Source organism: Scyliorhinus canicula, chromosome 20, assembly GCF_902713615.1.
Source record: "Scyliorhinus canicula chromosome 20, sScyCan1.1, whole genome shotgun sequence".
Taxonomy (NCBI): domain Eukaryota; kingdom Metazoa; phylum Chordata; class Chondrichthyes; order Carcharhiniformes; family Scyliorhinidae; genus Scyliorhinus; species Scyliorhinus canicula.
Window position 1 is genome coordinate 76,609,084 of NC_052165.1, and position 24,347 is coordinate 76,633,430.

Below are 24,347 nucleotides of genomic sequence, written 5' to 3' on the forward strand. Positions count from 1 at the left end.
CTGCAGAGACCTTATTCGTTTTGTCCTGTGCTTTGGGGTGTGCATTGGGGGGGGTGGGGATTTTTAGAAGGGGCAAATCATTACACTTCCCGATTACAAATTGTATGTTAACCAGTTCTGCAACTGGTTTAACAAAAACGTTTTGTTTCGTAATAAATAAATAATTCTTATTTTATTGAAAGAGCCTGGTTAAAGTCCCTGTTACTCTGGATCTCGCAATAGTAAAGGTGAACAACACGCAGAGTAGTGGGGCTAGAGAAACTGCACTTTCCTCCCATCCCACTCATAACAATATACAATTTTCCTGAACTGCTTCAATTATGAAAACAAAAGGTACTTCCATAATCTAACTGTATGGAGATGACTCCAAAAGCCAGACAGGTCAACAAGCACATCTGACTGGTGACCTTGCAGTAGCCTGACCAGACTTACTAGCTACCGCATGGTGTTTGCACTTGCTAGCTCGTGGACTCTGACTGTCTCAGTAGCTGGGTCCCTAGAGAGCGGGAAACCTCGTGCCCTCTGGCTTTGTAGTGGTAGTGTCCTGTCTGGTGATTGGCTGTACTATGTTGTATGCTTACTGGTCATCCTATGTGTCAATTACTGCCTGTCTGCATCTCATTATATACATGAGTGGATATTATGACATCTCCCCTTCTTTTTGTAGAAAATAAATACTGAGGTATGCCTGACTATATACAAACGGTGCTTGAACAAACGTATATACATAGGAAGGTGTCGATAGTGCAGATACATGGCAAACGAAGCAATATTTACAAAGGTTAAATCGATGAATTCAGTCACAAAATTTACAAAAGTTCAGTCTACAGATTCAGTCTTTGGTGGTGGGCGATGAATTCTTGTCGATCGCCGCAGAGGTGGATCAGGAGCCGCCTGCATGTAGATAGGTGGGATCGCTGCCATCGCGGTGGTCGCGTGGGCCGGCAGGATCGCTGGCAGATCGGTGACTTGTGGCAGGGTACGTCCGCAGGAAGTATGAAGGCCGGCGGAGCACTGCGGTCAGGTTGTGGCCGTGGAACTCTTCGCAATGCCAGTCTGTTGCGCCGTAGCAGGGAGCCATCAGCCATGCGGACAAGGAAAGACCTTGGGGCAACTTATTTGACAACAGCTGTGGCTGACCAGCCGCCCTCAGGCAACTGGACGCGAACATGATAGGCTGGAGCCAGCTCGGGTAGATCCATGGCATGAAACTTCTGACAGGTGGGGCAGTTGAGGACCGTGTTGGCAAAGTCCTGGTTAATGCCCGGCCAATAAACCGCCTCCCGAGCTCTGCGTCAGCATTTCTTGACTCCAAGGTGACCCTCATGGAGTTGACCCAGCACCATAGAACATAGAACAGTACAGCACAGAACAGGCCCTTCGGCCCTCAATGTTGTGCCGAGCCATGATCACCCTACTCAAACCCACGTATCCACCCTATACCCATAACCCAACAACCCCCCCCCTTAACCTTACTTTTTTTAGGACACTACGGGCAATTTAGCATGGCCAATCCACCTAACCCGCACATCTTTGGACTGTGGGAGGAAACCGGAGCACCCGGAGGAACCCACGCACACACGGGGAGGACGTGCAGACTCCACACAGACAGTGACCCAGCCGGGAATCGAACCTGGGACCCTGGAGCTGTGAAGCATTTATGCTAACCACCATGCTACCATAGCCTGCATGCTCTGAGGAATAACAATTCTGTCGAGTTTCAGAAGGATTCTCTCCACAACCATCAGCTCGTCTTTTACGTGAAAGAATTGGGGACATTGTCACTTCTGCCAGCCATGGGTAAGGGGCTGCATCACACGCTGCAGTAGAGGATTCTTGGCCATTTCCTCATGAATTTGGACCACACGTTCGTCAGAGGCTGGGAGGTTGGTGGCACACAATTGCACTTGCGCTTCTATGTGGCAGATTAAGTCACCTTGTTCACATGGTGTGGTGATGGACCGGGATAGGGCATCTGCAAAGATCAGCTCTTTGCCTGGCGTGTAGACAAGTTCAAAGTCATAGCGGCAGAGTCGAAGAAGAATTCGCTGTAACTGAGGTGTCATGTCATTTAAATCCTTCTGGATTATGTGGACTAGAGGCCTGTGGTCCGTTTCCACCATGAATTTCGTCAGGCCGTAAACGTAGTCATTAAACTTGACTATTCCTGTCAGGAGACCCAGACACTCCTTTTCGATCTGAGCATGCCGTTGCTCAGGGGGCGTCATGACCCTGGAGGCATATGCCACTGGAGCCCAGGACGAGGAGTCATCTCGCTGGAGGAGCACCGCCCCAATGCTGTCCTGGCTTGCATCAGTTGATATCTTGGTTTCCTTGGTTGGGTCGAAGAACACTAGAACTGGGGCTGTGGTGAGCTTTGCCTTCAGCTCACACCATTCCGCTTCATGTGTGGGCAGCCACTGGAATTCCGTTGACTTCTTGACGAGATAGCGGAGGGCCGTGGTGTGGGATGCCATATTGGGAATGAATTTCCCGAGAAAGTTGACCATCCCGAGGAAGCGGAGGACCGCCTTCTTGTCCTCCGGGGTCTTCATGGCGTTGATCGCCGAGACCTTGTCGGCGTCTGGTTGCACACCCTGCTGCGAGATGTGGTCAGCTAGAAACTTAATATCCGATTGACCAAATGAGCATTTGGCCCTGTTGAGCTGGAGACCATGTTCATGAATTCGCTGGAAGACCTGCTTGAGGCGAGCGATGTGTTCCTGGCGCATTGTGGACCAGATAATCACGTCGTCCACGTATACTCGCACCCCCTCGATGCCCTCCATCTTCTGCTCCATGATGCGGTGAAACACTTCGGAGGCAGATATGATGCTGAAAGGCATGCGGTTGTAGCAGTAGCGACTGAACAGGGTGTTGAACGTGCACAGCTTGCGACTGGACGCGTCCAGCTGTATTTGCCAACAGCCCGGGAGGCGTCCAGCTTAGTGAAGAATTTGGCATGAGCTATCTCACTGGTCAACTCTACGTTTCGGGATCGGGTAATGCTCCCGCATGATGTTGCGGTTTAGATCCTTTGGATCAATGCAAATGCAGAGCTCCCCTGATGGCTTCTTAACGCAGACCATGGAGCTGACCCAGTCTCCATCATGGATGGGAATTTATGAGTTTAGGGCCTAAGCAACTGAAGGCACAGCCACTAATGATGGGGTGATTAAAATCAGGAATGTTCAACAAGCCAGAATTAGAGGAGCACAGATATATTGGAGAACTGAGAGGCTGGTGGAGATTAGAGGTTGGAATGAGCAAGGCATTAAAGGGATTTGAAAACAAGAATGAGAATTCTAAAATCAAGTTTGTTTGCTTAAATAGGAGCCAATGTAGGTTAGTGAGCTTGGGACATTGGTTGAAGAGGAAGTGGTGCAAGTAAGGACAAGGATAGAAGGTCCCAGTGCACGTAGGAAAGTCAAGTTTAAAGGTAAAAAGGTAATGTCCTTAGGGCTGCAGCAGCACATAAGCAGCGATAGGGACGGTGCCAGGCAAATGTTATGGAGGTGGAAATTGGTAGTCGTAGTGATGGCGTAGATATGGGGCTGGAAGCTCAGCTTGGGCTCAAATACAACACCAAGGTTGCAAGCTGTTTGGTTTAGGCTAAGATAGGTGACTAGTCAGAGGGGTTAAGTTGACAGCAAAGAACACAATTTGTAGTGAGGGCCAAAGCCAATGACACCAGCATTCTCAATTAATTAAGGAATTTTCTGCTCATCCAAAAATACATGGAGGATAAGTAGTCTGATATTTTAAAGACAATGGAGCAGGAAAGGCAGAGAAGCAAAGACGCAGCTGATAGATGGGTTCAATCTTAGTGACAAAGACGTCAATGAGCCCTTTGCATTTGTTGAAGGCACGGTTGAAGGAGGTAAACAATCACTCATAAATTCTCAAGTGATGAAATACAAAGTGAAATTACAAGCCGAGAGAGCGGGGGGGCGGGGTTTAAGATTGCAGTTTGTAGAAAAAAGTTGGGGTTGTCTTTGCAATCTGTTGATGCCGGAATAGTGAGCAGTTTTAGCCGATGAGAGCAGAATGGATTACCCTTTACCTGCTCCAGCCAGGATCTGGTGGTAAATGGCAAAAACTGCTGTCCTCAATATCCACTCAAGTCAGTGTCAGTTGGGCTTGAGAGTGGAGAGAAGTGCCTAACTGGGGAGCCATCAGGGTGAGGGAGGAATAGTGATTTTAGTAGAACTATGGCACCAAAGATGGAAGTGAGGGTGCACTTGAGCAAATCAATAGTTGTACAAATGTCACAGTGAATGTGGGGCTAAATACAGTTGGGTCTTTAAAAGTGCAGTTGTAAGTGAAGAGCAGAATAGCTTTTTCCAGGAATAAATGGTTGGGAGGAGGAAGAAACGTGTGTATGAGAATGAATACAAATAAGTGATAAGAGATGGCCTTAACTGCGATTGATAGGACTGCAGTAGCAATGGCATGCAATATGGGAAGGCCAAGGCGATAGCCATGAATAGGGTTTGAGGAGTTTGCATGGAAGGTGAGATGTAAGAAAGATAGAAGGCAGTAAACCCAGGAGAGGACTTGATAAATTGAGATGGAGGTTGAAATTGGGAAGGATGAAATGTTACGGTGCAGGGGCTGAGATAGGACAGCAATAACCGCGTTGGGGTGAGAAATATGTTATGGCACTGAGTGGGGTAAAAAAAACAAGGATTTTCAATGGGAGGGGATGAACATGTTGGGATACTAAAAGGAAGATAAAGTGCCAAAGGAGGGAAGGGACAGACCAAGGTACGATTTGGTGATTAGAACTACACCATGACCACCATAGTTTTGGCAGGGCAAATCCAAGATGCAGGCCAAACTCACCACAGAAAGCTAAAGTTTGTCCACTTCAATCTAAGGGATCTTCTAATGGATATTAAATCTTCATTATTGCCACACAACCTTGCACTGAAAATTTATTATTACAAGTATTCACAAATAATTATTCCTTTACCTTTTAATTGTTACTGGAGATTTAAAAATGTTAATTTTCATTTTATAAACGGTCTCTTTTCTTCTCTCCTCAATTCAATCTTTCATTCCCTCTCTTTACTTTGCTTTCTTATTTGAGATTAAATCCACAATGCTAAGCTACACTGCCGAGTTCAAACTCTGTTCTGCTCATCAACAAAGATTCAATTTGATTGCTTAAGGACAGACACAGTTGCCTGTCCAGGTTTCCGATGTCCTGGAGAGGGTGCTGCATTCTTTTAATTTAACCTGCAGCAATGTGCTGTGCAAAAAAAACTTCATTGAAATTACACAGTTAAGGGCAAATCTAAAGGAATTATATTGATCCACCAGTAAGTTCTGACCCATTTACCAGCTCAAGAGATAAATATTGGACAAGGCACTGCAGTGGGAGTGAGAATTTCACTTTGAATTAGTGCCATGGTACCTTTAAAGTTAATTTGAGAGGATTAATGTGGAAACTTCTCCTATGAAAGATGGAACCTCCAACATTGGAATACTCTTCAGTACTGCACTGAGATGTCAATCTAGATTTTATACCTTTGGAATGGGAAGTGGCAGTGATTGTTCAGGGCTAAATCGCTGGCTTTGAAAGCAGACCAAGGCAGGCCAGCAGCACGGTTCAATTCCCGCATCAGCCTCCCCGAACAGGTGCCGGACTGTGGCGACTAGGGGCTTTTCGCAGTAACTTAATTGAAGCCTACTTGTGACAATAAGCAATTTTCATTTCATTTCATTACTTTTGAGCAGAATAAGTTCATATGAATAGAAGAGAAGTTAATTTGTTCATGTTTGATAGGAACCTGAAGAATACTATTTTCCCAGACAAGTCAAGTCTCTCTCACCTGGACAGTAAAACCTTCTCTTTCTTGTCGCCTTCTGTGCACTTCTGCGAAGGCCATTGTCAATCCTTTCTCAATTCTCTGAGTGAAGTTGCAAAATCTCACATCAACATAACGAGGGACAAACTGAAGAACTGAAGAGGGAGAGACATCAGACAATGTAATTTTTGAAGCACACAGAATGTATCATAAGCATGTCATGAGGTCAGAATAACTGAAAGAATTAAATTGCACTTTGCTAAACAGGATTCATGAATTTCCCAAATTTTCTGCGATCATATTATGTGATACTGCCTGCTGTTCGATGATATAGAACAACTATCGCCAAGGGTAAAACAAGTCATTTTCATTCAAACGCTTGCCACATTTTTGTACCAACGTTATAAATTCACACATCTGTACTGATAATGAACATTTAAATATACCCACTGGGAGGCAGGCAATTTTGGGCAGGAGACAATGCATGAGAATCATACAACACAAAATGAGGTCATTCAATTCAATGTTTCTATGTCAACACTTTGAAAGAGCTATCCATTTAGGCCACCTCCCCTGAATTTCCTCATAGTCCTGCAAAGTTATCCTTTTTTCAGTATATATCAAATCCCCATTGCTTATTGAATTTACTTCTGGTGCCCTTCCAGGCTGTGCATTCCAAAGTATAACAAATTATTGCACAATAAAAAGCCTCTCATCTCCCCTACTCATTTGCAAATTATCTTGTATCGGTCTCCTCTGGTTACTGGCTTTCCTGCCATTGGGTGAACCTTTTCACCTTATTTGCTCTATCAAGATTCTTCAGAATGCTGAATATTTCAACTAAATCTCCTCTTGATCTTCTCTACTCTGGGAGCACAATCCAGTTTCTTTTATTCTTCGAGATGTGGGTATCGCTGGCAAGGCCAGCATTTGATGGTAAACCTCACTTCACGAGTCGCTTCCCGTACCAGCCTCCCCGGACAGGCGCCGGAATGTGGCGACTAGGGGCTTTTCACAGTAACTTCATTGAAGCCTACTTGTGACAATAAAACAATTTTCATTTTTCATAGAGGGCGGTTAAGAGTCAATGAAATTGCTGTGGTCTGGAGTCACATGCATGCCAAACCACAAAAGGACAGCAAATTTCTATCCTCCAAACATTAGTGAACCAGATGAGTTTTTACAGCAGTCGGTGATAGTTTCATGGTCACGGTTATAACGTTCATTTTCAGATTTAAAAAAAATATTCATTAACTGTATTTAATTCCACTAACTACCATGGGGGGGATTTGAACCAGTGTACCAGCCCCTCTAGTCTCTCCACATAAATGAAGTATCTGAAGTCTCTCATGCCTAGTACCATTCTAGTAACTCTCTTCTGTACCCTGAAATTGCGCTGTATTGTTTCTTTACTTCTGTGCTGCTTCATAGTCAGAAAAATATTTTCAAGTGCCAGACGATGACCATCTCCATGAGAATCTAATCATCTCCCCATGGTATTCAATGGCATTAGTGTTGCTGACCCCCCCCCATCAGAATCCTGGGGGTGACCACAGACGAGAAAATGAACTGGACCAGCCATGGAAATACACTCACCTCCTACCCCCCCCCATTCCAAGACATAAGCCAGGTGTGTGATGGAATAATCTGCACTTGTACAACACTCAAGAAGCTCGACACCACCCAGGACAAAGCAGCCCACATAATTGGCACCCTGTCCAACACCTTAAATATTCACTCCTTCCACCCACGACATAGTGTCAGCAGCTGGTACCAACTACAGAATGCACTGAAGCAACCTCTCAAGAATTCTTCAAAGGACCTTCCAAACCGCTGCCTTCTACCACCTAGAAGGACAAGGGCAGCAGGTGCATGAAAATACCGCCATCTTCAAGTTCCCTGTCAGGCCACAGACCTTACAGACGGGGAAATGTAACTGTTGTTCCTGCACTGTCGTTGGATCAACATCCTGGAACTTCCTTCCAAATAATAATAATCTTTATTTTTATAATCTTTATCATTTGTATAATATTTATCAGTACAGTAGGCTTACATTAATACTGCAATTAAATTACTGTGTATCATGTATGACATCAGCAGCAGTTTCTCATGGGCAATTAGGGATGCACAATAAATGCTGGCCGAACCAGCAATGCACACATCCCGTGGAAAAATATTTCAAAAAATTCCAATGGCATATTACCTGTCCATATTAATGAAGTGCACTTCTTCCAATTACATTTTGGCTGAATAGGGAGACACACATGTTCCTAGCAACACACTAACATAATACTGCTCATCACTCTACACAAAAAAATCAGAGTTTCAAGTACACACATAATATCAAGACGCACAAAAAGGTTCGGCAGCAGGAGCTTGAAGCATAAACACACATGAAAAATCATAGTTGGTGCCTCATGAAAAAATATCAATGTTGGAACAAGGTGTGAAGCTTGCTGAATACTGAACAGAAAGGCGCGAATGAGTAACAACAAAAGGCTCTTCGAGATAATCTTTCACATTCAAGGCCTGCCGAAGAACAAAAATAGATCAGTGTTTACTCTTGCAGGCTATTCATTCTCAGTGTTTTATATTTCAGCATCACACTCACTTTCATTATTTTCAGCAGAATTTAGCAGGTTCTCGCCTAAAGAAGGCAATTTGGCACCAACACAATGACAACTTGGTTGTTGCTTGAAACTAGTTAATAGGAGATACACCTCAAAATATTCACACTCAACAAAGCTCCACTGGAAGCCAATTAGTACACTTTTCCTGCCAAGGAGGATCAGAACCAAACATATCACAAGCTGCACCACTGCCAGTGAATGAAATTGGATCTACCTCAAGTGTCGCTCAGTGGATTATCCATTTTGCATTCATTATATAGATAAATGGAGTTCAAGAATTTTTAAAATATTTTGCCAACAAGATTGTCGAGACCAATTATACACATAGAATGCATTAATAATAAACATTTAATAATAATTACACTTCTGAGCTGATCACGGTCAACCAAAATAACTTTATGTCTAACTGACTAATCGTGTCATGTCTGATTAATCTAGTTGAATGTTTTTTGAAGGTAGATAAGGGAGCGAGAAGGCCACAGATAGTACTGACCCAGATTTTGCAGTCAGTGACAAAAGAACAACACTTGCCATTTATCTCAACGATAGCTGTTCAAAGTTTTTAGGCACTTTTGAGACTTGTTCTCATTTGATCCTCCAAGGCATCGAGGAGCAGAATGAGAAACAACAAGACACTTCAAGCAAGAATCTACACTGAGACATGCGATCTAAATCAAGAAGTAGGAATTAGATTTAGATCAGAAACAGAAAATTAAATACACGTAGATTTGACAGAGAGAGAGATAAGAGACAGAAAAAGTTGAAAACAATTATTTTTAAAACATTAGATCACAGCAAGTTAACTTCTGGAAGCTTTGAAAAATTGTTCTGAAAATGGGGTTGACTTATACGCCAAGTATAAAATAATGGTGGTTGCCATTTCGAAATGTGAAAAGACAACACTGATAATTCAAAGTAATGTTTTATTAATGAAATAATTCCACGAAAAGGTTTGAGCCAGAAATCATAACATTGTAAAAACATTCAAATTCGCCATCTTCAGCATCCAGCACAAAGAGTTGATTGAGTTCAGCCCAAGTCACTTTGGGTATGGCATTATTATAAGAATCCCGGTCAGGTTTGGCACTTTTGGTTTCAGCAAAAGGATGACGCAAGGACATTAATGAGAATACATATTGACACAGAAGGTCACAAGGAGGATCAGCAAGTGGAGATTTGGAACAGCAAGGATCAGAAAACGCTGGGCACAGAGTGGGACGGGGGTGTAGTTTATAGTCCTAACATCAGTTCTACTGCTGCATGAAGCAGGGAAAAGGCAGGAGAGTGGGGCTGTGGTTCATAAAGGGAGATAACACTGATACGATGGGCCAAATGGCATCCTTCTTTGGTGTAATCATTCAACTATTTTATAAAATATACATCCATGATTTATTAAAGAGGTTAAGAATAGTTTAGATTAAAAGTAGATTCAAAGAACAGTAGTAACTCTGAGGATTGGGAATGCTTCAGAAACCAAAGGGCTATCAAAGTGAAAAAAGAATTGGAGGCAATACATCTATGGTGCATTCGTTTGGTTATTAGATGAGAAGGTTATCCTATAATGAGAGAGAATTGTACCGAAACATAATAGATTCTGGAAGCGCTTGATAATGTAGACAGAAAGATTGCTTTCCCGATCGAGGAATCTAAAAATATGGGGGCACAATCCCAGAATAGGGGGCCAATCATTTGGAACTGATAGGAGGAAACATTTCTTCACTTCAAGGGTCATTGAGTTTTGAAAACACTACCCCAGAAGGGTGTGGATGCTCCATCATTGAGCATATTTAAGGCTAGGATAGCAAATTGTATTTTCTCATGGAATTAAAGAAATTGGTTAATTTAACAGCATCTGACTTCTGATACAGCAGAGCACGTTGAGCACAGAAGGAGAATGAGTGCAGAAGATACGTCCCCTTTTTATGGCACTAGCTACCGTAGGACAATTCTAAATGCCCATTGTGAATGTGGTACGTGGGTAGGTACTGACAGTCAGGTCAGGGAGTGCACAGTGGGTTGTGTGTGCAAAAGTGCAGTGTGCTGTGAGCGTGCGTGCAGTGTGCTGCGTTCGGTGTGCTGTTTGCGTTCGTGCAGTGTGCTGTGTGCGTGTGTACAGTGTGCTGTGTGCGTGCATGCAGTGTGCGTGCATGCAGTGTGCTGTGTGCGTGCGTGCAGTGTGCTGTGTGCGTGCATGCAGTGTGCTGTGTGCGTGCGTGCAGTGTGCTGTGTGCGTGCATGCAGTGTGCTGTGTGCGTGCGTGCAGTGTGCTGTGTGCGTGCGTGCAGTGTGCTGTGTGCGTGCGTGCGTGCGTGCAGTGTGCGTGCAGTGTGCGTGCGTGCAGTGTGCGTGCGTGCAGTGTGCTGTGTGCGTGTGTGCAGTGTGCTGTGTGCGTGCGTGCAGTGTGCTGTGTGCGTGCGTGCAGTGTGCTGTGTGCGTGCAGTGTGCGTGCAGTGTGCGTGCGTGCAGTGTGCGTGCAGTGTGCGTGCGTGCAGTGTGCGTGCGTGCAGTGTGCTGTGTGCGTGTGTGCAGTGTGCTGTGTGCGTGCGTGCAGTGTGCTGTGTGCGTGCGTGCAGTGTGCTGTGTGCGTGCAGTGTGCTGTGTGCATGCAGTGTGTGTGCAGTGTGCGTGCGTACAGTGTGCAGTGTGCGTGCGTGCAGTGTGCGTGCAGTGTGCGTGCGTGCAGTGTGCTGTGTGCGTGCGTGCAGTGTGCTGTGTGCATGCAGTGTGTGTGCAGTGTGCGTGCGTACAGTGTGCAGTGTGCGTGCGTGCAGTGTGCGTGCATGCAGTGTGTGTGCGTGCGTGCAGTGTGCGTGCGTGCAGTGTGCGTGCGTGCAGTGTGCGTGCGTGCAGTGTGCGTGCGTGCAGTGTGCGTGCGTGCAGTGTGCGTGCGTGCGTGCGTGCAGTGTACTGTGTGCGTGCGTGCAGTGTACTGTGTGCGTGCGTGCAGTGTGCGTGCGTGCAGTGTGCGTGCGTGCAGTGTGCTGTGTGAGTGCGTGGTGTGCAGTGTGCATGCGTGCAGTGTGCTGTGTGCGTGCGTGCAGTGTGCTGTGTGCGTGCAGTGTGCTGTGTGCGTGCGTGCAGTGTGCGTGCAGTGTGCGTGCGTGCAGTGTGCTGCGTGCGTGCGTGCAGTGTGCGTGCGTGCAGTGTGTGTGCAGTGTGCGTGCGTACAGTGTGCTGTGTGCGTGCGTGCAGTGTGCGTGCGTGCAGTGTGTGTGCAGTGTGCGTGCGTACAGTGTGCTGTGTGCGTGCGTGCAGTGTGCTGTGTGCGTGCGTGCAGTGTGCTGTGTGCGTGCGTGCAGTGTGCTGTGTGCGTGCGTGCAGTGTGCGTGCGTGCAGTGTGCGTGCGTGCAGTGTGCAGTGTGCGTGCGTGCAGTATGCAGTTTGCGTGCGTGCAGTGTGCAGTGTGCGTGCGTGCAGTGTGCGTGCGTGCAGTGTGCTGCGTGCGTGCAGTGTGCTGTGTGCGTGCAGTGTGTGTGCAGTGTGCGTGCGTACAGTGTGCTGTGTGCGTGCGTGCAGTGTGCGTGCAGTGTGCGTGCGTACAGTGTGCTGTGTGCGTGCGTGCAGTGTGCTGTGTGCGTGCAGTGTGTGTGCAGTGTGCGTGCGTACAGTGTGCTGTGTGCGTGCGTGCAGTGTGCTGTGTGCTTGCGTGCAGTGTACTGTGTGCGTGCGTGCAGTGTGCGTGCAGTGTGCTGTGTGCTTGCGTGCAGTGTGCAGTGTGCGTGCGTGCAGTGTGCTGTGTGCGTGCGTGCAGTGTGCGTGCGTGCAGTGTGCGTGCGTGCAGTGTGCTGTGTGCGTGCGTGCAGTGTGCAGTGTGCGTGCGTGCAGTGTGCTGTGTGTGTGTGTGCAGTGTGCGTGCGTGCAGTGTGCTGTGTGTGCAGTGTGCTGTGAGAGTGTGCGCAGTATGCTGTGAGTGCGTGCGCTGTGTGCGTGCATGCGTGGCTGTATTGTTTGTGTGCATGCGCTGTGCTGTCTGCATGTGCTGTGCTGTGTGCGCAGTGTGTGTGGTATGCGCACGGTGTGTGAGGGGTGTGCGGTGCTCGCGCGGTGTGCGTGGTAAGTGTGTGTGTACGGTGTGCGTGTGGTGTGCATGTGCGTGAGGTATGGTTTGTGCGTATGCGTGAGGTGAGGGGGGGAGAAATAAATGCTTCTGATCATAGAATTTACAGTGCAGAAGGAGGCCATTCGGCCCATCAGGTCTGCACCGGCTCTTTGGAAAGAGCACCCTACCCTAGCCCACACCTCCACCCTACCCCCATAACCCAGTAACCCCACCCGGCACTAAGGGCAATTTTGGACACTAAGGGCAATTTAGCATGGCCAATCCACCTAACCTGCACATCTTTGGACTGTGGGAGGAAACCGGAGCACCCAGAGGAAACCCACACACACACGGGGAGAATGTGTTGACTCCACACAGACAGTGACCCAAGCCGGGAATCACACCTGGGACCCTGGAGCTGTGAAGCAATTGTGCTAACCACTATGCTATCGTGCTGAGTCAAAAACTTTTTTAAGCACATCCTTAAATATGTAAGCTGAAACTGGGTTTTACAATCCCTGTGTTTGTGTTTAAGTAGTATAGTAACTGTGCTTAAGTATTAACAATTCACACAAGACTGTTAATTTTCCTGCAAGCTGTGGGCTTTTCTTTGGACTGTGGAAGATCTATAAAGGCCTGGGGTAACAAGTCTCTATGCCATTTGTCGGCTCAAAAACAAGTACATCACACTTGGAAGGTCTGGGATCAATTCCCCATTCCAGTGAATACACATCATAATTACTTCATTGGCTGTAAAGCATTTTGTCCCATGGTCATGAAAAATATAAATATACAAGTCTTTTTTTCAAATTTGGTAATAGAGCAATACCAGGCAGTTTTGAAATATTTACAATGGCAGAACGCATCACTTTTCATTCCTATGGGATAAATTCCAGACAGCAACATGCAGTGATGACTGGAGGATCATCTAAAATGAACAGCAATCCAGGGTATTAATAAGTTTCCCGTTTTGATGCAGACACATTTGTGGTTCCTCAGTGTAGCACATTGTCTTACCCAACTGTTAATGAGCAGTGTCCTCCATGCCCCTTCCCTATTGTGCTGGGAGCATGGAACCTGCGGCTCTTTGAGTCCCTCAGCTTCTTGCCAGAATGATTATCCTTTACAGGTGACAGAAGACAGTGTCAGCAAGCTATGTAACCACAGGCAGATTTCTCTACAGAGTTCACTCCTACCATCAAATGGAAAGGAGAAGGAACTTGCATTAATATAATGGCTTTCAAAGGCAACAGAGTATTTCTGGTGTAGACATTACAGCCATTATGGTAATGTAGGAAATTCTAGGATTCCTACAGTACAGAAGGAGGCCATTCGGCCCATCGATTCTGCACTGACCCTCTGGAAGAGCACCCTAACCAGGCTCCCGTCTTATCCCTCGAACCCGTAACCCTACCTAACCCACACATCCCTGGACACTATTGGGGAAAATTAACATGGCCAATCCATCTAATTTGCACATCATTGGACTGTGGGAGGAAATCGGAGCACCCGGAGAAAACCCACGCAGACACGGAGAGAATGTGCACTTTCCACAGTTACCCGAGGCTGGAATTGAACCCAGGTCCCTGCCGCTGTGAGACAGCAGTGCTAACCACGGTGCCACAATAAGATCACACAAAAACCCAATAAGGCTATTAACCAGATAATCAATTTTAATAATGTGAATAAGGATGAGCAGCACAGTGGCTAGCACTGCTGTCTCACGCTGCCGAGAACCTGGGTTTGATCCTGGCCCTTGGTCACTGTCCATGTGGAGTTTGCACATTCTCCCTGTGACTGCGCAGGGTCTCAGCCCCACAACACAAAACAATGTGCAAGGTAGGTGAATTGGCCACACTAAATTGCCCCTTAATTGGAAAAAAATAATTGGGTTTTCTAAATATTAAAAAAAATGTGACAGGATAACTATTGGTCAGGACATCAGGAGTCACCACACGATTCCTCTTTGAATATTGCCATGGGATCTTTACATTCACCTGAGAGCAGACAGAGCACAAGGTTTAACATCTTATCTGAAATATGGCACTCTGACAGCACTGTACTCAAGTGCCTAGAATTGCCTATTCCAATGTTTTTCTGCTGTCCTTCTATTTTACATTCTCCATATACGAGGTCATACAAAAACTCGACTGCCTTATCTTCATAGAATCCCGACAGTGCAGAAGGAGGCCATTCAGCTCATCGAGTCTATCTCTGTCACCCCATAACCCACCTAACTGTTGGATACTGAGAGACAATTTAGCATGGCCAATCCACCTAACCTGCTCATCTTTGAACTGAGGGAGGAAACCAGAGCACCCAGAGAAAACCCATGCAAACACGGGGAGAATGTGCAAACTCAACACAGCCAGTCACCCAAGGTTGGAATTGATCCCGGGTCCCTGGCACTGTGGGGGAGCAGTGCTACCCCACTGTCACCATGCCACCCGCCAACTTTCACCAATCATGTTTCCCCATCATCCCAATGCTTGTTAACCTACATTGACTCCCAGTCTGATAAATATCTCAATTTTTAAATTTCTCATCGTTTTTTAAAAATCCCTCCACGGCCAATCCTTCGGTTTTTATTACCTCTTCTGACCCCAAAATGTTTGAGATGTCTACATTCCCCCTGGTTTGGCACAGTGGGCTAAACAGCTGGCTTGTAATGCAGAACAATGCCAGCAGCGCGGGTTCAATTCCCATACCAGCCTCCCCGAACAGGTGCCTGGAATGTGGCGACTAGGGGCTTTTCATACTAACTTCATTGAAGCCTACTTGAGACAATAAGCGATTATTATTATTATTTTGGCCTCCAGTGAATGCCCAGATTTTTATTGTTACCACTAGTGGCTATGCTTGCAGTTCTCAAAGCTCTAGGCTCTGCAGATGTCAGGATTCCCTCCCCAACTCTGTTCACCTCTCTCTTCTCCAAGTTATGCCTTCAAACCTATCACTTTGGCCATGCTCTGGTCAGCTTTCGTACTATCTACTCATGTGACTTGTGTCAGATTTTGTTGTTTATGCTCCTGAAAAGACCCTTGGTATGACTTACTACGTTAAAGCCATTATATAAATAATGTGGGCTTGAACCCACAATTTTCTAATTCACATGCAAGAATTCTACCACTGAGCCAAGGCTGACTAGTTTGGTTATTGGTTACCTCTGATGAGAGGTAACTTAATCACCATTTTAGATATCCATCAGGAGTGAGATCCTGTCTACTTTATTTTTCTTCCTAGTTCAGAAATGCTGAGGCCAATACTTGTACAAAGGTTAGAACCTCAAACCTTCTGGCCTATGTGGTTCATTACCACACCACATGGTTCATTAAAGAAAGCTCCATAATCTGCTCCGATAGTGTGTCATTATTTGACAGCTTAAAAGTGATGGGATTGTTGAACTGAATATAGATGCCAAAATCCTTGAATCAGATATATAATTTGAGCAGTAAGTTTGCCACTGAATCAGTAAACACACTGTAGATCCTTACCAATTTGAACCTGAGCCTGGTGGTCCGGCACAGCCAGAGCTGGCTGGAGAGAAAGGATGAGTGGGGAGTTGCCACTAAGAAGTGTGGTTCGAATGAGAGAATTAAGCACAGCTGGTCCAGAGAAAACAACAGAGCCTGCGGTCACCATGAACTTGAGCTCTTGATGTGCTTGGTGAACCTGAAATTGGACAAGGCAAGAAATCAAAGTGCAAAAACGACAAGGAATACAGAATAACTATACCACAATTAATAATGATGTATTTCTGAAAGTTTCATTTCTGTAATAGATTTTGAATGTCAAAAACACACTTTGGTGGAATGTTGTGCCGCAGCACAAATTCAACCACTGAGTAAGTCTAAAATGACACATAGAAACAGTGACAACCTTTTAAATGCATAATCCTCATCAATTTGAGAGATAATTGAATTCATTTCTGGGAAGAAAACCATCATGGGATATACCAAGACAGACATTAGCACTGCCATGCCTAACAAATTTGATTGAAATTTTTGAGGAAATGACCAGCTGTCACCAGTTGATGTCATTTATATGGATTTCAACCAAGCCTTTGACAAGATTTCACATGGGATACAGGATAATTTCGAATTTGGATTCAAAATTGGCTTAGCTGTCGGCGATAGAAGGTGATGACAAGCTTTAATGACTGGAAGCCAGTGTCCAGTGGCGTACCACACAGTCCCCTATTATTCGTCATTTATATAAACAACATAGATGACTATATGGGGGGGTAGGATCATTAAGTTTGTGGATGACACAAAGATTGGCCGGGTGGTTAACAGTGAGGTCGAGTGTCTTGGATTGCAGGAAGATATTACTGGATGGTCAAATGAGCAGATAAGTGGCATGTGGAATTTAACCCTGAAAAGTGAGAGATGATACACTTTGGAAGGATTAATTTGACAAGGAAGTATTCAGTGAATGGCATGACACTGGGGAGTTCCGAGGAACAAAGGGGCCTTAGCATGTTTGTCCATAGATCTCTGAAGGTGCTAGGGCAGGTTAATAGGGTGGTGAAAAAGATATATGGGACACTTTGCCTTTATCAATCGAGGCATAGATTACAAGAGCAGGGAGGTCATGTTAGAATTGAATAAAACATTGCAGAGGCCACAGCTGGAGTACCGTGTGCAATTATGGTTGCCACATTATGGAAGGAATGTGATTGCACTGGATGGGGTGCAGACGAGATTCAACAAGACGTTGCCTGGATGAAACATTTAAGTTATGAAGAGAGGTTGGATAGACTTGGGTTGTTTTGTTGGAGGAGAGAAGACCTGATCGAGGTGTACAACATGAGGAGGGGCATGGATAGGGTGGATAGGGAGCTGTTCCCCTTAGTTGAAGGGTCAGTCACAAGGTAACACAAATTCAAAGTGAGGGGCAGGGGGTTTAGAGCGGATGTGAGGAAAAACCTTTTAACCTAGAGGGTGGTGACAGTCTGGAATGCACTGACTGGGAGGATGTTAGGAGGAGGATTGCCTCACATCCTTTAAAAAGTATCTCGATGAATACTTGGCATGCCATAACATTCAAGGCTAAGGGCCAAGTGCTGGCAAATGGGATTAGGTAGGTAGGTCAGGTATTTTTCATGTGTCGGTGCAGACTCGATGGACTGAAGGGCCTCTTGTGGACTGTATTTTCTGTGATTCTGTAACTGAAATTGGAATCATGCCACTCAAACATCCCAAAGAGTTCCAAGCACAACTTTACTACCACAACCATTTTAAGCATAATTAGAGCCAATAAACCATAACATGATTCTGCTGACTAGAGGAAGAATATTGTCAAGATGTGATTCGAAGAACAGGTGGGAATATCTCCAGTTTTATTTCAAATAACAGCTATTGAAATTCTGCGAACTAAATGGGTATTCCTTGAATGTGGATATGATGTACTCCAAGGTTCCATGCTAGGTTTTACTTTTGTTCTTGGTATACATAAATGGTTTGGTCATGAACACATGGAGTGCAATCTCAAATGTTTTTTAATCTGTTCTTTGAATACACGGTTGTTAGCAAAGTCAATGTTTATTGCCCACTCCTAGCCCCTTGGCAGAAGTCGTTCTTCTTCCTGAACTACAGAAATCCACGTGAAGGAGCTCCCACAAATAATATTAATTTGCTCATGATGTAAAAGACCATACAAAACTTTAGGAGTACAGATAGGTTAGCTGAACAGCCAGACATGAAGAACTTGCAACTTGGGTTGAGAAGCATGAAGTAATAAGAGTCTCCTCGTCTATATTCCCAGAAATGCTACCCGCCACCATCTCAGCACAATCCCAAACCGGCAAGAGATAGAAAAGGTCATCCGTCAGCTAAAAAACAAGGTGACATCTGGAGCAGGTGGAATCCTTGTTGAAGAATACTACATGACAGAGAAACACTATTGGTATGAGTACATGCCAATTACCCTTATCTGGAAAGAAGAGATCATGTCAGGAGATCACGTCATGTCCTGTTGGCCACAGGGAAGGTCATCACAATAGTCCTCCTTAATCGCCTACTCCCTGCAGCTGAAGAGCTCGGCCCAGAGTCCCAATGTGGATTCCGCCCACTATGGGGCAGCAACTACGGGAAATGCAGGGGACAATACGAACCCTTGTACATGGATTTATTTGGCTTCAAAAAGGCCATTGACACTGTCAAACGCGAGTGATTATGGAGCATCCTCCTCAGTTTCACCTGTCCCAAAAACTTTGTCACCATCCTCCGCCTGCTCCATGATGACATGCAAGCCATCATGCTGACCAATAGTTCAACCACAGATCTAATACACATTCAGACTGGGGTCAAGCAAAGCTGTGTCATTGCACCAATGCTCTTCTTGATCTGCCTTGCTGCAATGCTACATCTCACCATCAATAAGCTCCCTGCTGGAGTAGTGCTAAACTACAAAACCAACGAGAATCTGTTGAACTTCACACCGCCTTTGTGCACCAGTGCTTTATTCGGTCACTTGAGGGACAGAATGTTTAAAGACCAGGACTTCAGATGTGGCACCAAGCTCATGGTTTACATGGCAGTAGTGTTATCCACCTTCCTATATGGCTCAGGGAGTTGAGTTGGACTATGTACAGCAGACACCTCAAAACCCTAGAAAAGTACCACCAGCACTGCCTCTGTAAGATCCTGAAATCCATGGCAGGTTGGAGCACCAATGTCAGTCTTCTCACTCAGGCCAACATCCCAGCATCGAAGCATTGACCACATTCGATCAGCTCTGCTGGGTGGGCCAAATGAGAAATGAAATGAGACTCCTGAAACAAGCTCTCTACTCGGAGCTTCAACACAGCAATCAAGCCCCAGGTGGGCAGAGGAAACACTTCAAGAACAACGTCAAAGCCTCCTTGAAAAAGGGCAACATTCTGACCAAAACCTGGGAATCCCTGGGCCAAGACCACTCGAAATAGAGAAAAGTAGTTTCATCGCCATGAGCAAGCTGAAATCAAGTCTGACTGTGAAAGGAGCACGTGGTAACACTGGCATCTCACCCACCTGCTTCCTCAACCACAGACTACCCCAGTCATTTTCAAAGTCAGGATCGCAGCCCACGGGTGGGCCACGCAGTTGTCGGACGGGTCACTGGGCCATGGATTGTGGCGTTCCTGATTGTGGGAATTACTGCCCAACGGCCGCAGCCGGCTTTTAAAAATGACGGCCGTGACCGGCTTTCAGAATGACGGCCATCCTCCTGCCGTCAGCTCACTGATCCAGGAGATTTAAAAAAAAAAAAATTTTCATCGATGTAGTCTTCCTGCCTGGAGAGAGCAGGTCATACACCCTGAACACTTGCGTCACGTGCTCTGGGCGCGGGAACAATTCCTCTATTTTGTTAGCAGCAAGCAACAGGACTGAAGAATTTTAAATGGATCATTATGCAATAAGGGAGGGCGAGAGACACAAACAGGCCAGGCTCTCACAGCTAAACCTGCTGGAGAGAATGGCTCAGGAGAATCCACAGCAGGACAAAGCAATGGTGGTGTGAGCTCCAGGGCCTCTGGTGAACAGCCCATTAAAGAAGCTGAAATTAGGAACAAAGCAGCATAATGATTACTTTTTAAGGTATGGATTTATCAATTGTGTCAATGCAAATCAGGATGCTAAGCCTATGTGAATTTTATGCAGGAAAGCACTGGAAAATGAAAGTTTTGAACCCTCAAAACTTCAAAGGCATTTGAAAATTAAGCATGGCGAGTTCAAGGACAAGCCTCTTGAATTTTTTCAAAGGACACAGCGAGAACTTGAACCGTCAGCTGATATTCTCAGCAGAAATGTTACATTGAACGACAAAGTATAATTAGTTTATTTCATGGTAGCTTACCATGTAGCTAAAGAGAAAATGTCCCACACTGCAACAGAGAGATCAGTTCTCCCTGCAGCAATAGACATAGCTGGTACAGTCCAAGAGTTGTTACTTGAAAAAGTAAATTGCATCCCAGTTAATGATAACACAGTGGCTCGCTGAATTTATGATATTGTTGAGAATTTAGTTCAGCTTATTTCTTGTTTAAAGTCAGCACAGGAGCTCTCAACTGGATGAAAGTGCAGACATTTCAGATTGTCCAACCGTGCCAGTTTACATTAGATATGTTTGGCACAATGAATTTGTTGAGGATTTGCTGTGCTGCCTGACATTACCAACACACACGACTGGCGCAGAGATTTTTGAAGCATTGAAAGGTTATAGGGTTGGAAAATGCAGGCTCAACTGGGTTCATTGCAGAGGGATCACAAGTGATAGAGCAGTCAACATGACTGGGAAAATCAGCGCTTATAAGAAGGATTAAGAAGACAGCTGGTCAGGACATCGTTTGGAATCATTGTTTTATTCACCGTGAAGCACAGGCATCGAAAAGAATTCCATCCGATCTTGAAGTGGTGCTGAAAGGAATTGTGAAAGTTGTGAATTACATTAAACACAGCTCACTCAATACCAGACTTTTTGAGAATTTGTGTTCTGATATAGGGGCTGATCACATACATTTATTGTTGTCAAGAGGTCGTGTGCTGGCCTGAGTTGACGAACTGAAGTATCAAATCTACACTTTCCTCCTCGAGAAATTGCCCCTTCTGACTGATTTGTTTGCTGATGAAACTTGGTGCTCACTGTGTCTTACCTTGCAGACACCTTTTCAATTCTAAATGAACTGAACCTCAAATTGCAAGGGAAGGATGATGATTGTTTTTGGCATGGTGAAGAAATCTCCAAAAGTCATTGAAAGTTTAGCAATTGCAAGTGCAAAGCCCAAATTACTATATGTTCCCCACACTGCTATCACACATCAAAGAAAACAGTGTAAGGGAACTGTCAATAGACTGGCAAGCCTTATTCAGTCACATCTGGCTGTGCTGATCAACAGATTTTGTTGCGACTTTCCAGAGGTTCAGATTTTGAGAAAAAAAAAAGAGGTGGGTGAAAAATTCCTTTTGAGACCCCTGAATCAATTCTTAACTGCAGCTGACTCCAAAAGAAGAAAGTAAACTTCTGCACCTCAGTTGTGACAGCATATTAAAAACACAGCACAAGCCAATGAGGCAGTCAGTATTCTGGAGTAGTGTCTTCGAAGAATATCCAGTGCTGAGTAAAACAAGCATTTTGCTGCTTTTGTCCTTCACAACGACTTACATGTGTGAAGTTGGATTTTCCGTCCTCACAAAGATGAAGACAGCACAAACAAACCGGCTGAACTCTGCACCCGATACCTACATAGCCCTCTCCTCCTGTGAACCTGAATGGAGTGAGATCATGAGGACTAGGCAGGCTCACCTGTCACAATAAGGGTAAGAGAAAATGGTGGAGCAGGCGAAGGCTTGTGTCCCGGAGGATGGCCGTTTGGAAACAACGGGTCCCGAGCAAAAAAGTTTGAAAAACACTGGTCCACCCGACCTGTGATAGAGGCTCAAGGTCTGTTGTTGGACTTCTCAGTCACCTGGGAACTCAATTTTAATGTGGATACAAATCATTCTCGACCCCAAGGGACTGCCCAAGAATACTTTTTGTAAAAAATAAATGAATTGTTCATTTTTAAAAGAGAGATACTGTAGGATGTGGATAAGCAAGTAAATCTAGGGATTTGAGCAGAAAGTTCCTTGGAAGCACAAGGTAAAGCCATAAAATTTAAATTGCATTTGGCTTTTATAATTGGATGCATAAAGCAAAATAATAAAGAAGTCTTGATTTTAAAAAAACATTAGTTCACCAGTTCGCATACGATCTACAATTTTGCAAGCCCCGTCAAAGAAAAGTTATTAAGGCAACCAACTGCTTTCAGCATAGATGCACCAGGATAGGAAACATCTGCTATGAGGATAACGAAGATGTCTCCAAGTGGGGCAGAGAGGAGATTCAGCAACTTTTGAAAATGATAAAGGGCTTTAATAAGTAGCAGAAGGAAACAGTATTTCTTTTTCTGGAGAATGAGTGGAAGAAGTGGGATTCACCGATAAAGTTACGAACAGAGGAGAGGGGTGAGGAATCATTTATTTAAGCAAAGACTTGCTGGAATATTGAATATTTTTTCAGAGCGGTGGAGACAAAGACCAATGTCATTGTTGATGACATGAGACTGTCGTACACCTGATGAAGGAAAACTTCTCAAAACAATTTACATGCAGGAGAGCAAAACAGTGGATCTTTCAAACAGGAGATAGAATGGGAAAATATTGAGAGGATAAAGTCATCAGCTTGTAAGGCATCTACAGAAATGTAATTGCTTTCCTAATTTAACATTGGTTCAAAAATTGAGTCCAACAGAAGGCTGTGAACATTTGAACAATCAGTGCACGATTGCTAAATTCCATTTTGACTTCCTTGTCAAATACACTCATAAAACAGCCACCAGGTGGCAGCAGTGCAGTAAAGTAGTTTCCTTAGTAACCATTCATTATTTGGTTCTTTTCAGAGGCTTGTGTGAGACCAGCTGTACTTGTGCATTGGTTTCATGCTGTAGTTGGTTTAAGCTGCAGGTCTTTTCCAACAATGAGATATTGCTTATTCGAACTTTGCAACGAGAAAAGTTCAAATGGTTTGGAGGCACCATTACCAATCTTGCATTACTTAGCAAAGGCATCCAGCCCGCCAGGGTCCGTTTTCACAATTCTTAAATGGCCAGAGGACAAAGAAAATGCTTCAAAGTCGCTCTGAAGCTCTCCTTGACGTGCAGGAGCATCAAAATTAATGACTGGGCTTATATTAGTCATTCAAAATGGTGACGTTTCCATCAAATTGCAACATACTTTTAGTCCAAACAACGTAATGACAAGTAGAGCAGCAGTTGAGAAGGAAAGAAACGGAAGCAAATCCTGTATTCGCATAGGATGCCTTGTCCCTTGTGCCCAAAGACTTGTGGATCAATAATTGGCCTGTTCGGTCACATGAAGGCCCATGAAAGAAACTCAACGCTGAGAAGACGTCATGTTTGAATCAAGGGATCGGAGACGGCGACGTGGAAATATTTCATAGCCACAAATATTTCAAACTCCAAGACCCAATAGTCATAATCAACAATACATCCCTCAGCTCAGTTCAGAGGTTTTGCTGTCTTGGAAATATCCTCTCCAACAACCCATATTGGATGATGAAATCGACCATCACACAGCAAAAGCAAGCTCAGCATTGAACGGCTCACCCACAAGCTTTGGAGAGAACAGGGCGTGTCTCAAATATTAGGTCACAATCTACCAAGTAGCGGTCCTCACCACTTCTCTATGGCTATGAGGCATGAACAACCAACCACATAAAGAAAATAGACACATTCCAGCTTCACTACTTAAGATCTATATGCAACATCAAGTGGCAGGATAAAATTGCCAAACAGAATTTCTTACAAGGTGCTGCATACCCAAGAGGGGCAAGGTAGCACAGTGGTTAGCACAGTTGCTTCACAACTCTAGGGTCTCAGGTAAGATTCCCAGCTGTGATGCTGTCTTCATCTTTGTAGCTGCACATTCTCCCCGTGCCTGCGTGGGTTTCCTCCGGGTGCTCCGGTTTCCTCCCATCGTCCAAACATGTACAGGTTAGGTGGATTGGCCACGCTAAATTGCCCTTAGCGTCCAAAAAAAGGTTAGGTGGGGTTACTGAGTTACGGGGATATGTGGGCTTGGGTACGGTGCTCTTTTCAAGGGCTGGTGCAGACTCGATGGGCCAATTGGCCGCCTTCTGCACTGTAAATTCTATGATACCTGATATAGATAGCATGCTAATAAGAGCTCAGCTGTGTTCGTTCAGCCATATGGTTCATGTGGATGATCCCAACATACTAAAGGCAGTATTCTGCAGTCAGTACGGCACAGGAACCTGCACCAGAGGAATTCCCAAACTCAGATAAAGATATTCCGAAAGTCAATC

At 45.0% G+C, this 24,347-nt stretch overlaps 1 protein-coding gene across 3 annotated transcripts in view; it reads right to left on the bottom strand.

Annotated features, from left to right (window-relative positions):
• Nucleotides 1–24,347, bottom strand: part of LOC119954950 (UPF0606 protein KIAA1549-like) — a 323,510-nt gene that overhangs the window by 123,761 nt on the left and 175,402 nt on the right. For all 3 annotated transcript variants that reach the window (XM_038780692.1, XM_038780693.1, XM_038780694.1), the window contains exons 4-5: nucleotides 15,977–16,154; nucleotides 5,838–5,968 (exon numbers count right to left, since the gene is read on the bottom strand). In XM_038780692.1, coding sequence (XP_038636620.1) covers nucleotides 5,838–5,968; nucleotides 15,977–16,154 — 309 coding nt within the window. The remainder of the gene's footprint in view (nucleotides 1–5,837; nucleotides 5,969–15,976; nucleotides 16,155–24,347) is intronic.